This window comes from Oryzias melastigma, linkage group LG21 (assembly GCF_002922805.2).
Source record: "Oryzias melastigma strain HK-1 linkage group LG21, ASM292280v2, whole genome shotgun sequence".
NCBI lineage: Eukaryota > Metazoa > Chordata > Actinopteri > Beloniformes > Adrianichthyidae > Oryzias > Oryzias melastigma.
In genome coordinates, this window is record NC_050532.1 from 1627901 (window position 1) to 1644281 (window position 16381).

Sequence of the window (16381 nt, forward strand, 5' to 3'; positions counted from 1 at the left end):
ACATGGGTTTGTCCACAGTTTCCGTGGCGGCCCCACCTGTGTTTACCCACATTGTCTTAAGTGGGCACTGAGTGGATTGGCTCGCTACGCTAGCCAGCCACCCGGTGGACAGCATACCATGCTAGCGAGCTCCACTAGCATGCTAGTAAACTCCATTGTGTTGAACTAGCCAACTCCCCTGTACCGAGCTAGTGAGTTCCCCTGTAGCTAGCTCCCCTGTAGCAAGCTAGTGGGTTCTTCTGTAGAGGGCTAGCGAATTTTGCTGTAGCGAGCTAGCTAGCCCCTCTGTAGCGAGCTAGTGAGTTCCACTGTAGCGAGTTAGCGAGCTCCCCTTTAGCGAGCTAGTGAATTTCGCTGTAGCGAGCTATCAAGTTCCACTGTAGCAAGCTCCCTGAAACAAGCTAGTTAACTCCCCTGTAGTGAGCTACCGAATTCCGCTGTACCATGCTAGCAATCTCATCTTTAGCAAGCTAGTGAGCTCCTCTGTAGGGAGATAGCAAGCTCCCCTGTATCGAGCTAGTGATTTTTGCTGTAGGCAGCTAGCAAACTCCTCTGTAGCGGGCAAGTAAGTTCCCCTGTACCAAACTCTCCAGTATCGAGCTAGCGAATTTCCCTGTTTTGAGCTAGCTAGCTCACCATTAGCGAGCTAGTGAGTTCTTCTTTAGCCAGCAAGCAAATTTTACTGTACCGAACTAGCTAGCCCCCCCTGTAGCAGGCTAGTGAGTTCCCCTGAAGTGAGCTCCCCTGTATCGAGCTAGCGACCTCCCCCGTAGTGAGCTAGCAAATTTCGCTGTTTTGAGCTAGCTAGCTCCCCTGTAGTGAGCTAGTGAGTTCTTCTGTAGCAAGCTAGGGAATTTCGCTGTAGCAAGCTAGCGAGCTCCACTGTAGAAATCTAGTGAGTTCCCCTGTAGTGACCTAGTTAGTTCTCCTGTAGTGAGCTAGCAAGTTCGGCTGTAGCAAGCTCCCTGTAGCAAGCTAGCAAACTTAGTGAGCTAGCGAGTTCTGCTGTAGCATGTTAGCGAGCTCACCTTTAGCAAGCTTCGCTCATCTATAGGGAGCAGTAAGCTCCCCTGCATCGAGTGTTCCCCTCTAGCATGCTAGTGAGCTCATCTGTAGCAAGATTGCAAGCTCCCCTGTATTGAGCTAGCGAGCTTTGCTGCCCACCAGGGTGCTAGCATAGCAAGCCTATGCACTGACTGCCCATTTAAGCCAATATGGGCAAACACAGGTGGGGCCACCACGGAAACAGTGGTCAAACCCATTTGGAGCCCACATTTTCTGCCCACTTCCAAACCATATGGAGCCCACCCGGCCTTGCTGACTGGGATGCTAAAGATTTTGTGTTTAAGTCTCACCAGCGACGCCTCAGGTGTTAAAGGGTTAAATGTTATTTATTTTGGTTATCATATTTTATTCTTTTGTAATGTTATGACATATTTTAAAGATTTCATTTAAAACAAGCTTCTGCTGTTGTTGGCTAAGATAACAAGACACCTGGTTCCACATTCACAGCAGATCTCCTTAAACTAATTAAAATCAATTTAATTAAAGTCTTTCTGAGCAAAATTAGTTTGATCTTAGTTTACCTTTTTCATAGAAAAAACATGATTGTACCTGCATAAACATGACACACCTTTTTTCGTGTTTTTGAAGGGACATTTGAATTTCTTGCAGAAAAATAATTGAATATGTATGTTTCAAATGAATGAGCTCTATGCAAACATGTTGGGGGGGTTTATGTATGCGTTTGCCCCGGGTATCATTTACTTAATAACGCCTCTGCTGCAGTCTTATAATTTGAGATGTGGAGGGAAGGAAGGAAACTTAGCTGCCTGCTGGATCAAAGGCAGCCTTGCAGTCCTGACTCAGGCCTGACGGAGCGTCGCCAGGAGGAGTGCGGAGGTTGAGGAGGCTGAGGTTTGGGTGGACATTTCTGGGAAATCCTCCAAAACTCACATTTGCCAGGGTAACCCGGGAAGAGACAACGCCGCGTTTCCTGTGCACTCCCCGCGAAAGCTCCAGCGAGCCTCAGCCTGAGGCGCGTCGGTGGAAGAGAACATATCGGAGGATTTAAGCAAATTGGGCACAAAGAAACCAGCGGCTGCTGGCGATGTGGCTTTTTAAAAAACCTTTCTGAGCCTGTTAGAGAAGTCTCGATGCGTCCTGGAAAGGAAGCGCTCTGTGGATGTGGCGCGTAAAGAACTTCTGCTCCTCAGGATTTATGTCTGATTGAAGGAATCATTTTTTATTTGGATGTTTGGTTTACTAAACTGCATCGGCAGATTATTATGAGGCGACTCCACGCACAGGATGTCCTCATCTGGAATTAATTGAAAACATATTTAGTGAAGACGCAGCCAGACCGGAGCTCGTCGCTGGTTCTGCAGAGGAAAGCCTGTCTTACTCCGTTTGGTCTCTTTCCACAATGCGGGAGTTTGTTCTCCTTTCAGCCCTGATCTGTTTGCTCACTTGGACCGGAGCAGACAGGCAGGCCGCTCTGAAGCGGCCACAGTTCCACCGCCGCGCTCGGACGGGACGCGTCCAGCCGGGCGCAGCGAACGCGGAGCGCGTCGCGGGGCGTTTGCGCCCCGGGTTTGGGTCGGCCCTCTCCATCTACGGCTCCAGCAGGGAGGCGGGTGTGCAGGCTGACGAGGGGGCTTTTCGGGGCAGAGGCCGGGGCTCCACCAGGAGATCGGACTCGCCTCGCCGGTCAGACATGCTCCAGGATGAGGGCGCTCTGGGATCCAGGGCGCGCGGCCGGATGCCAAGCAGCTCCGGTTCACCCAATCTGCTCGCCAGCTTCGCGGGGAAGAACAGAGTCCTCGTCATCTCCGCGCCGCATGAATCAGACGGTTACTACAGGTTGATGATGTCTCTCCTCAAGCCAGACGTCTACTGCGACCTCGCAGAGAGGCACGTGCAGCAGATTGTGATGTTTCACCAGGAGGGAGAGATGGGAGGCAAGGTGAGAAGAATCAACCCGCAGGGGAAGATATCTGAGGAGCCTCTGGACAAGGCGCTCATCCCCAGACTCATGAGCTTCCTCAAACTGGAGAAGGGTGAGCATGAGCCCAAACGCACACATAGTTTCATTCCATTGACATTAACAATTCAATGGTGAACTGACCCGCAGGGAAGTTTGGGATGGTGCTTCTGAAGAAAACCCTGCAGGTGGAGGAGAAGTACCCCTACCCTGTCAGACTGGAAGCCATGTATGAGGTCATCGATCAGTCACCCATGAGGAAAGTCGAGAAGCTTCGCCAGAAAGGTTTCCTCCAGAAGTGTAAGGCAGCAGGTGTGGAGGGTCAGGTGGAGGAGCGAGCGCTGACAGGTGAGTCTCACCTTTACGAGGTCATTTAAAAAATATCACAGCAGTATAAGTTCATTAATAAATCCCTTCCGCTCTCTTTGGGGTCCAGATGACTCCAACCACATATTGATGTGTGATTCCTTCCATGACAAATGTGGACAAAGGGGGACAGGGTTTTATGTCTGCCATGGACATTAGTGAAACTCAAAAATCAATGATTAAAAAAAAGTTCAGCGCACTGTCTTGCACTTTTAATGTAAACAAGCTAAGGAGAGCGGAAGGGTTACAAGAGAACTTGAGGAAAGAATAATCAGATGTGACCCTCAGGAAAGAGCTCACACGTTAAATTCAAGGCAAGGGCCGGATCCGGCCCTCCATGTAACTCTATCCGACCCTACAGATCATTTTATTTAATCTAATAGAGATAGTTATTATTCCTAATAACATTGTATGCAGTGACTGATAGAACACTTCCAAATGCAGATCTGCTAGAAAATGCTCACAAACTTAGGAATTTAGTAACAACACATTAGACCTGCCTATCAACCAATCCTTGATTTACACGTGTATTCAAAGCTCTGAAATGCTAAATGATCAGAGATAAACTCTGCACTTTAATGTCAAGTTTTAGAATTAAGCTTTGCGATTTGATTATACTGATTATATAAATGCCACACAAACAGAATAGAAATATTTTTGGAGGATTTAGAAGATAACATGATACATTTTGTATGATTTGATCCTCAGAAAGCTCGTCCAAAACTGCTACAAACGCACCAACAACGCTGGCTCAAACCACAACTACTACAACTAAAGCTACAACGACAACCAAACCCACAACCACAACAAAAGCCACGACGACGACAAAAGCCACAACGACAACCAAACCCACAACCACAACCAAACCCACAACTACAACCAGAGCAACAACAACTACAACCAGAGCAACAACAACTACAACCAGAGCAACAACAACTACAACCAGAGCAACAACAACTACAACCAGAGCAACAACCACCACCAAAGCCACCACCACCACCAGAAGAGCCACCACCACAAAAAAACCCACAACCACAGTCACCCAAAGACCCACCAGACCACAAACCACAGCACCGTGGCCCCCAGTCCCCAGAACCTCTGCCAGCCCCCACTACTACAACCCCCGAGAAGGATATGCGGCCAAAACCACCCCTTCTGGAGACAACAGCATTGACAAGGACAGAAGGGATCCATACAACCAGAGGCCAGGTTCTGAGACACACAAACCCTTCAAGGATAAACTGTCTAAGAAGAACACAGCAGAGAAGGTGACACACTATACTGGACATGTTTCAGTGGATTTTTAGTTGATTTAGAGCTCTTGCACCAGACATGGTCCACAAAACTGTGGTGATCAGTTGGTTTTAGGTAAATCATGTATGCTAGAAATATTTTCTAGATTTCAGTCTCTGAAATCTTTCAGTGCTATGGACAGAACATAATTCAGCAATATCAAAACTAAAGATAAAAAATGTTGATATTTTTAGATGAGCGGGGCTGCAGTTTGAAGCTAAAGAGCCACACTGCTATTATACTAATTTATAAGACATTTTGTTTCACATTTGCATTTATTTATTCGTCAACAAAGTATCAGGATGTTTCTGAGATAAACAGCAAAGTGAAATTGCAGAAGAAAAGCCAAAGGACAATGGTAGCTGTTGAATATTTTTATGTTTTTCAGGGTCTATGGTAGACAGTTAGCTATAGTTAAACTGCATGATATGATTCATAAAATGTCAGCTTTTGCCCAGGATATGGTGCTATTTGTGCTTGAATCAAGTGTCTGCTACTAAGCTTCAGTCTTTTTTGTTGTAGGATGTACACAGAGGCAAATACGTATTTGAACATCCTGAGAAAATCAATGCTAATATTTGGTTAAGTAGTCTTTGTTTGTGACTGCACAGGTCAAATGTTTCCTGTAGTTTATCACCACGTTAGCACACACTGCAGGAGAGATTTTGGCCCACTCCTCCACACAGGTATTCTCTAGATCAGTTAGGTTTCTGGGTTGTCGCTGAGAAACATGGAGTTTGAGCTCCTTCCAAAGATTCTCTATTAAGTTTAGGTCTAGAGTAGGGCTGCCACGATTAGTCGACTAATTGACGACTAATTGACTATTAAAATAGTCGACAACTAATTCAATAGTGGATTAGTCGTTACTTTATATTATATGGAGTCAGTGTGTAGTAAAGTTGAAAGTTATAATGCCAATTATTCTATTTATTTTGGCCAATTTGGGATTTTTTTTGTTTGTTTTTAGACTATTTTGAAGTTTATCTAATATTTCAGCCGCATGCTAGCTATTTTGGCTAATTTGGGGTTTTTTGGGTTGTTTTTTAGGCTATTTTGAAGTATAGCAAATGTTTCAACTGTGTGCCAGCTGTTTTGGCTAACTTTGCCTTTTTTAGTTTTTTAGGCTAATTTGACATTTGGCTAATATTTTTGCTGGCCTTTAGCTTCAGTGATTTTAGCTATTAATTGCAGCATCTTCAGCTATCATCACTAGCATCTTCAGCAGTCAAATTCAGCTTACAGCATTCACACTAGCATTATCACAGGTAATGATCTATATCTAGTTTTTAGTTAGTTTAAAGCTAATGATGGTTAAGATGTGTGCTTTACATCCAGTTTGCGCATGACCCGATTAGTTGACTATTAAAATAATCGTTTGTGGTGGCACTAGTCTAGAGACTGGCTAGGTCACTCCATAACCTTGATATGCTTCTTACAGATCCACTCCTTGGTTCTGCCATTGTCATGTTAGATGACCCAGCTATGATCCATCTAACTGAGGGAACAAAGTTGTTTCCCAAAATCTCACAATAAATGACCCCGTCAGCCTCTCCTTAATACATGACTGTCGTCCTGCCTCCCAATAGCATGATGTTCCCACCCCCATGCTTCACAGTAGGGATGGTGTTCTTGGGATGATACTCATTATTCTTCTTCCTCCAAACACGACGAGTGGAATTAAAACCAAGTAGTTCTATTTTGGTCTCATCTGATCACATGACTTTCTCCCATGATTCCTCTGGATCATCCAAATGGTCAAACTTAAGACAGGCCTGGACATGAGCTGGTTTAAGCAGGGGAACCTTCATGATTTCAAATCAGGTACAACCAACAGTAACCATGGAAACGGTGAACCCAGCTCTTTTCAAGTCATTGACCAGCTCCTACCGTGTAGTTTTGGGTTGAGTTCTGACCTTTCTTTGGATCATTGAGACTCCACCAGGTGAGATCTTTCTTTTAGCCCCAGTCTGAAGGAGATTGACAGTCATGTTTAGCTTCTTCTATTTTCTAACAATTGCTTACACCAGTGGATCTTTAACACCAAGATGCTTGACAATTGCCCCGTAGTCCTTTTCATCCTTGTGGAGGTTTACATTTGTGTCTCTGGTGTCTTTGGACAGCTCTTTGGTCTTTGTCATGTTAGTAGTTGGAGTTTTTCTGATTGTATGGGGTTTTTATGCAGCGAAAAACCTAAAACAGGTGCTTCTAATGTAGGATAAGTGGAGTGGAGGTGGACTATTAAAAGGTGGACAAACAGGTCTTTGAGTTTCAGAGTTCTAGCTGATAAACAGGTGTTCAAATACTTATTTGCCTCACTGTACCTGTTTGTGAAGGGTACAGGTGCTCCACAGAATTGGAAGTCATTGAAGCAAATGTCCTTTTCGTTCCTCATCAAATAAAACTGTTGGCATAACACCATCTCTTTTATTTTTTTTTAGTTACAGATCCTAATTAAAAAGTTTGAGGAAAAGCTTGAGCCCAGCAAGCCAACGTTCAGTTACCCAGAAGAGACGGAAACCCTCCCTGATATGCCTCCAACCAAAAAGGCCAAGAGCAGGCATGACAAACATGAAAAGAAGAAGAAAAAAAACAACAACAAGGCTGCCAAAAAACTTGAGAAAACAGGAGGCAAAGCTGGGAAAATTGGAGGGAAGAAAAACGGAAAGAAGTTGGTAAAACACCCAAACAGAGAGGACTACCCAAAGCCCACAAAGAGACCAACGCCTCCTCCGAAGGGTTCTCTCCTGGACTCCTTCCTGGACTACTTTGGAAACAGAAGACGACTTCTGGTAAGCATGATATTATCTTCAAATTTCAGAGAAAGTTTTCTTCATACTTTACCTAGAAGGACATGTTAGCAGTCCAACAAAGGACTGTTATTAAAGACCCACTCCAGCTGTGGTAAAGGCGTTCCCAGTGGACCTTTTATTATGAATATTCCAATATTAGGCAGCATTTAAAAAAACTATCAGTTTTTAGGAAATAATTTCTGCAGAACAGCAGTGGTTCATTAGAAATTTGCCTGTGAGTTGTGGGTGGGACTGTTGGTGTGGAGTAACCCCACCCCCCTTTCCTTTCCCTATTCTTGATAGCTTGGCTTGGAGCAGGAAGTTGTGGCTCATATTTTGTCACAAATAAGCTCTTTTTCAAACACTATTTTTTCACAACAATTTGGATAAATTAATACTTAGAAATGCAGTTTTAATCCTAATTGTCTTTATGTATGTCCATCAGAAAAATGGCACAAGAACATGTTAAAAACACCAAAAACACTATTTTCATTGGTGTGGGTCTTTAAAGTTAAAAACGGGCAAATAAAAGAACAACCATTAGCACAGGATAGAAAAATACACACAAATACCTGACGTTGCATACATACATATATATATATATATATATATATATATATAAACAAAAAATATCACACAACAGTAACATCCATCTCTTAAGTTACATACAGAGTTATTCAATGATTCATATTTTTTGCCAAATACAATATATCAGAGAAACACTTTTATACTTATACAACTGTTCAGTTTCATTTATTTATAAAATGTTAATAAAAAACATATTCATCCATTCTGTTGTTGTGTGACAGGAGGTATAGCATCTAAAAGGATTTATATCCATCACAAAAACCTTGCTAACTACAGGATCCATTTTATTAGCTTAAATATTATAAAGGGATTTTATTTATTTCATCCCTCAGTCCAAGTTCTTGTCTTATATTTCATCACTGAGAATCTAGCATGTATTCATTTCTACCTCGTTGACAGTAGAAACAGATAAACTTATGGTAGAGTTTCTCTCTCCTGCAGAAACAAGTCTGCCTCTCGTTGATTTGAACACGAAGATGCTTAAATGTAAATGTACCGTGCACAGTAGAAATTGTGTTTTTGGTGTTTGTAACATGCTCTTGTATCATTCTCTTGTAACATTTTACTCACAATTAAGGAGATCTAGATATAATTTAAGTCCAAAAGTGTGTTTCTGAGTATTTCTCTATTTAAATCATTTCGAATCAGGAGCAGATCCGTCATGAAACCAGCGGTTTGATAGAGTTGGGGTTTGTGACACAGCAACTGACATGGCCAGTCAAAGTCTCCTTGCTCAGCTACATTTCTGAAGCATCCATTTACAGACAAATAGATCCATTTACGTCTTCATTTCCCTCATCTGAGCTGACATCTAACTCAGAATTGGATGGCTGGACCGCTTTGATATTGTTCGCTGTTTTTTTGTTTTTTTTTGTTTTTTTTGCCAAGCTACTGTTAGCTTGGGCTTGTAAAATGCCATAAGCTAGTGGGAGAGAGTGTAAGGAAAGGAATGCTGGGAAATTAGCGTGGCTAACTTTCTGCACCAACAGCCCCGCCCACAAACCAGGATTGAATTTCTAATGAGCTCATGCGCTGCAGAAATTAAAGGCGACACAAGCTTTTTGATTTTTATCATAGTTATAAAACCACTGGAAACACATTTTAGATCGAAATAAAATTGGGGTACGGTTTTAAAATATTCATGTGAAATATTTTAATAACAAAAGACTTAAAGTCCCACTCCAAACATATTTTTCTAATGTAAAATCGTTTCCAGTGATCGTTTAATTGTGAAAATTAAGTTTTTAGCCAAAATTAAAAATCCTGTCATTTTTAAGACATATTTTATGCACAGCAGCAGTAAATTAGCAAAACAATTCTGGATTGTGGGCAGAACAGTTGACACAGAGCAATCCTACCCCTCCCCCATCAATGAGAGCTTTATTTGCACGCCCACGAGCTAGCTTATAGCCCCAAGCTAGCATTAGCGGTGAAAAAATAGCAACGAGCAATATTGGGTCACTTGAGTCGCATAGTTTTGAGCCAGAATTACAATTGTTACAACACAAGTGTTGAACGCTCATCATGTGTCGCACTCCTACGCATGAGCGGGTCAGAGTGTGCGCAGGGAGAGGGGAGAGTTTGGCACGCACATTTAAGTCGCTTTAGTCTGAGCTTTTTCTAGCATCCGGTTTTCTGATCTAATGCGATGTAAGTAAAGAAATACTCAGAATTGCAATTTTAATCATGAATTGTTTTATATAGGACATCTACTGAGAGAAACATGTTAAAACCAAAAAAAAAAAAAAAAAAAAAAATCATTGGAGTGGGTCCTTAAGGAAATATGTTGGCTGGTGCCATTTGCAATAAAAAATGCAACCTTTTTAGATTTCTTTAAATAAAAAAAAAAATTTTTTTTTTGGGGCTGCACGGTGGCGCAAGTGGTTAGCGCTCTCGCCTCACAGCGAGAAGGCCCCGGTTCGACTCCCGGCTGGGACCTTTCTGTGTGGAGTTTGCATGTTCTCCCCGTGCATGCGTGGGTTTTCACCGGGGACTCCGGCTTCCTCCCACCGTCCAAAAACATGCTTCATAGGTTCATTGGTGACTCTAAATTGCCCCTGGGTGTGAATGTGTGAGTGAATGGGTGTGTGATTGAGGCCCTGTGACAGACTGGCGACCTGTCCAGGGTGTACCCCGCCTTCGCCCTTCAGTAGCCGGGATAGGCTCCGGCACCCCCGCGACCCCGAAAGGGATGAAGCGGTCAAGAAGATGGATGGATGGAAAAAAAAATTTTGTTTTAGCTAAATTTAGCAAATAAATGCTTTTTCTGTATGTAAATTCTAATGATTTCTATTGAGTTAAAAATGGAATGTGTCAAATAGTGATGTATCACTTGTGGACTTTCTTGGTAGTTATTTATTTGGCATAGACAGGGAAATATCCCTATTCTCTAGGAGGAGCTGAATTCGGTAAAATCAGCTTGGAATGAATGCAAAAAATAAAATACCAAAGCCGTATTCCGTTCCTTCCTCCTGCTGATGGACAGACTGCACATTAGAGTGCTGACAGACTGTGTGTCTCTGTTTTGCAGCTGGTGTAGATTCTTATCACCACTCTGTGATGGAAAGGCCGGTCTAAAGGGTCCTGACTGCAGCTTGTCATCTCAGTTCTGACTGTCCGTGTGTGTTGTTGTTTCTTGTACTTGACCCTCTGACCTCCACACCTCCCTCCCTGTAGCTGATCACTTCCCCCTCGGAAGACAACAGCATCTACGTTCAGCAGAGAGACGAGTATCTGGAGTCGGTGTGTGAGATGGCCATCAGGAAACTCTCCATTATCACCATCTTTGGCACCATGACCAACTCCACCATGAAAATCGACCATTACCAGATAGGTAATATCTGTACTCCAGCATGGACAGACTGATCCTTTTCTTGTAATGAGATGGTCAACATCATTCAAAGATACTCAAATATTAACAATATGGTAAACCAGTCACCAGTTTTACCAATGTTACTGGTAAAAGTACAAATGTAAGCTTTTCACAAATATTCCTTCGTTTAAAAAAACTCAAATAAAAACTAAACAAATTTCTTCAGTACTTGAAGTGGTTCAAAACTGCTGGATGATTTACTGATTTGTCAAATTACTCAAAAAGTTTCTTTAAACAATGCAGACTGCAATCAAAAGTTTAAGCTCCTACATTGGGAGTGTCTTTGCTGTCTCCTGTGGAGGTGAAAAAGATGGATATTCTCAGATTCCAGCACTGGTCACTTATGGAAATGCAAGTTTCTATTATGAAGCGGTGTTCAGCTTGATTAAACAATCAAAATCACTGTTTTAATGGTGAGTGTGTATTGGCTTAGAGCGGCATACTGACCATCCTTTGACTATTTTCAAAGGGTTTCCAGTAGTCTTTTGATTATGATGTTGCGGTTTTTACCCAAAAACCTGTGTCAGGCAATAGTAGTTCATTAGAGGTTCGCCTCTGAGTTTACGGCGGGACTGTTTGCCAAGAGCAACCCCGCCCCCCTTCCCGATGGTAGAGAAAACTCAGGGGAGAAAACATCTACAATATTTCCACAATATAAATATGCTCCTTTTTAAATTAAATCTTTCATCTGCTACTGGTTTTCAATGATTTGATTAAAAAACTACTCGGAAATGCAATTTTGAGCTGAATTTTCTTTATATATGTCTTCTGTTATCAGAAAAATGCCAAAAGAACATAGTGTAAACACCAAAAACATTATTTTGGGTCTCTAATGATGAACAAACCCACTTTATGCTTGTGCAAAAGTAACTTTAGGTTTTTATTTGCAAAGGTTGAGTTCTTAGTCCTGATTCTTTCTGTTCTCTGTGGGTTTAGGATTTGTGTTTCTGTCTGAATTGACTCTTACTGTGAAGGCACCTACGGCAACAAAAATCCATCTGTAAACCTCGTATTACAGTTAGGTCAATGCTATTCTAAGGGTTGGGGCTCGGGAAGTAAAAGTCATGGTAAGAGTTGAGCCTTGTGAGTCCTATGAGGTGATGGAAACATGGCACGAGTGTGTGAACATGTACAGTGTGCACACAACTGCTTCTTTTTTGCTTTCCCTCCTGTCTGCAGCTCGGAGTGACTTCATAGTTGGTCAACATCAAGTGGAACCGATTTCTTTTTAAGTGTGTCGAGTTTTGAACAGTGTTTGTCAGCAAACCACAAAATGTGTCTGTTGTATCACAAGTGTTAATCCATCCTTCCCTCCCCACGAGATAATTAAAGGCTTTCGGTCCGGTCCACTTAATGGCAGTTCTGCACTTTTATGTTGAAAGTCTCTGAAGCCGCTGGACCACAGATGTTCAAAGCTTTGCTTCATGGGGTTTGTGTCTGATTCACATGAAGAAGGGAACATTTCTGCTTCTCATAACATCATCCACGTTAAGATCTTGGCTCCTCTGGATTATGGTACCTAACACCATTTTGTTCCTTCTGACTTCCTGTCCACTGATTGTGACAATGCCTTTCACACTGTAGCTATGTCTGAATTCCTTCCCTACGCACTACATAGAGCATTCGCCATTTACTAGTGTTGTCCAAGTCTACCATTCTAAAATCAAGTGCACTAAAAAGTTTTCTAAAAATTAGCGAGCATCAATGTTCACTATATTAGCGAATATAGACCACAATGCATTGCAGTTGAACAATTTTTGCAAAAAAAAAAACATGTTTACGTTTAATTTTTTATATTATATTAGGCTATATTGTATTGTACCGCACCACACCGTACCATACCATACCATATCATATTATATCGTACCGTACCAAACCATAGCATACCATACCATACCGTACCATACCGTACCATACCGTACCATACCGTACCATACCATACCATACCACACATACCATACCATACCATACCACACATACCATACCATACCGTACCATACCATACCACACATACCATACCATACCATACCATACCACACATACCATACCATACCATACCATACCATACCACACATACCATACCATACCATACCATACCACACATACCATACCATACCATACCATACCATACCACACATACCATACCATACCATACCATACCACACATACCATACCATACCATACCATACCATACCACACATACCATACCATACCATACCATACCACACATACCATACCATACCATACCATACCATACCACACATACCATACCATACCATACCACACATACCATACCATACCATACCATACCATACCACACATACCATACCATACCATACCATACCATACCACACATACCATACCACACATACCATACCATATCGTACCATACCATACCACACATACCATACCACACATACCATACCATACCGTACCATACCATACCACACATACCATACCATACCATACCACACATACCATACCATACCATACCACACATACCATACCACACATACCATACCATATCGTACCATACCATACCACACATACCATACCACACATACCATACCATACCGTACCATACCATACCACACATACCATACCATACCACACATACCATACCATACCATACCATACCACACCGTACCATACCATACCATACCGTACCATACCATACCACACATACCATACCATACCATACCATAGCATATCGTACTGTACCAAACCATACCCTACCGTACCAAACAATACCACACATACCATACCATAGCATATCGTACCATACCAAACCATAGCATACATACCACACCGTACCATACCATACCGTACCGTACCAAATCATACCAAGCCATACCACACATACTACACCATACCATATCGTACCGTACCATACAATACTATACCAAACTATGCCATACCATACCTACCATACCGTACCAAACCATACCAAATCATACCACACATACCACACCATACCATATCGTACTGTACCAGGCCATACCGTACCATACCACACCACACCATACCGTACAGTAACGCACCATACTATACCGTATCAAACCACACCATACCGCACCATGCCATGCCATACAGTGACGTACCGTATACCATACCATACCGTACTGTACTATAGGTATTCATAGTATAATACCTCAAATATCTAAGTTTGTTGTGTGTTATTAGAATAAGTTCAAAGCTCATATTTTTACCTTCAGCTGCACAATAGTGTTTTCTTGCTGTTTGGAGGCATAGTTCACAAAAGTATAGCATTTAAATCTGCGGCAGCAGGAGGATTTGATTTGACACAGAGTATATTTTATTTTGAAAGGAACTTGTTTTTGCTGCTGATTAAAGTAAAGGTTAAAATTTGTTATTTATAGAAAATTTAACAATTTTATAATACAGGTCTTATAAATAAATAAAATCTACAATTTATTAATGAATGGTTTACTAGCCACATAAATGTAAATAAATATTTTTTTTTCTAAACGGTGAGTTTGTGGCTCTAGCTAGGTTCTGGTCAGTAAGAAACTGGAACAAATGGCTACTTTAGTGTTTAAGGTTGCAGACCCCTGATCATTCTATTAACACTATGTTGATATAATTTTATTTAAATAATGATCCAAGTGCCCCGAGTACTTCCATTATTATTGAAGAATTTTCTTTGTAGTCCACCATATTGATAACACATTTGGGGGGTTGCAGATGAAGAGGAACAACTTCCTCTCAAGAGCCAGAGTCACTAAGTGCAACCATATGTTGGGACTGGTTGAGGTCAAAGAAGACATGAAAGAGACAAAGATAAATCAACCAAACAGCTGTAATAATTCAAAAACGCAGAAACTGTGTAAATGTTACACATATAAAAATCAGTCAAGGAAGGGTCTGCAGTGAAAAGGGGGGATAGAAGAAATAATCTCTGGAACTTCTAAGAATAACAATAGTTCAGGCTGTTAGCAGCATAAATAATGGCATCCACAGATGTTATTGAATCTAGCTTTGAAAGAAAATTCAAAGAATTGTGTCAACCTCAAACTTTAGATTTACAAATGTTATTTTGATTATGAGTGACAGTTTTACTGAACCATTTGTCTATTTGCCTTTCAGAAAACGACAAGCCCATGAAAGGTCTCCGTCAGGAGGACCTGATGAACCAAGACCTCATAACAGAGCTACGGAAAGAGTACGGGATGACGTATGATGAATTCTACATGGTTCTCACCGATACTGATATGAGAGTTCAGGTATGGGTCCCTTATATGTTTTTATATTCATGACAAAAAGTATTTTTTAAGCTTAACTTTCATAGACTATTAAAAGCATAAACCACAAAAAGTATTAATTTTAAGTTTGGCTGTGAACATTAACGTGTTAACGCACATGATTAATTAAAAAAAATTAACGGGTGAACATGTATTAACGCAAATTAATCAGAGAAACAGTCCTTTGCTGTAACTTGGCGGGTCAGGCTTCCAAAGCATGCCTTAAAACATGTCTTTGTATCTCATCTCACTTATACCATGGCCACTTAGAAAAGAGATAAATACTCAATCGGTTTTTAGTACTTTATTCTTGCTATTTTTTGTGGTTTTGGTCACTTTTCACAAAAAGCGGACTATTTGATCCGTGCTCCGGTGCCATATTGTACAAATAAAGTTCACCTGGTAAAACATTAATCGTGATTAATCCCAACACAAAAATGTGATTAATCAGATTGTTTTTTTTTTTGTAATTGACTGACAGCAGTAATTAAAATAAATGTTCTAAATGTAGAGTTTCGTGTGATTTCATATTGTGATTATTTCCAGATAAGTGGTCGTAAAATACTGAGACTAAAACGAAAATCATAGTGATTAATTGTGATTGATTTTTTTCTAGGTTTGCGATTAATTAGTTATTTTTATTTATTTATTTTGCCGATCCCTAATGTTAAATTTAACTCATATTTTTGCTTTCAACTAGAAGCAAAATTAAGGTAAATTTGGAGCTGAACTAGTTTGATTTCATTAGTCTGATGAACTGGGTATCAAGTTGACTTTTAAAGGTTGATTAAATGACACAAAAGGAGTATTTGAAATAGCGTGTAGACAACAAATAAATCTCTAGAGATTAAACACCAGTTTGATCTCAAATGTTTTAAAGTGTGCTTAAAGGGGCCCTGCCATGAACTATATCCATATATATGATCATATATTACATTTGGACCACTAAAAAACACATTATTTATGAAATATTAGTTATATTTCATGAATTCTTTCCCTACCCGGAAGTAAAACGACTCCATTCCTGAAGCTCCACCTCCCGCCGCGTGCTGCTGCTGTCAGCGTCATGACGTCATCCCAGAAAAAATCCGTGTTTCTTTTTTTTTCCCACGAAAATAATCCAAACTTCTTTAAAGATGGATGCACATATGATAGATCTGCCTTTAGTAGGTCTGGGCATCTCTAAACTCCTTCACAACACAAACACACAACTTTTTTTTGCTCAGCA

At 41.1% G+C, this 16381-nt stretch overlaps 1 protein-coding gene across 1 annotated transcript in view; it reads left to right on the forward strand.

The window, feature by feature from the left end:
• Positions 1 to 1819: 1819 nt before the first annotated feature.
• The window catches only part of ccdc80 (coiled-coil domain containing 80), a 25920-nt gene continuing 11358 nt past the window's right edge, over positions 1820 to 16381 (forward strand). Inside the window, exons 1-6 of the mRNA XM_024286741.2 lie at positions 1820 to 3059; positions 3134 to 3331; positions 4058 to 4617; positions 7081 to 7431; positions 10696 to 10852; positions 14999 to 15135. Coding sequence (XP_024142509.1) covers positions 2426 to 3059; positions 3134 to 3331; positions 4058 to 4617; positions 7081 to 7431; positions 10696 to 10852; positions 14999 to 15135 — 2037 coding nt within the window. The 5' untranslated portion in view covers positions 1820 to 2425. The remainder of the gene's footprint in view (positions 3060 to 3133; positions 3332 to 4057; positions 4618 to 7080; positions 7432 to 10695; positions 10853 to 14998; positions 15136 to 16381) is intronic.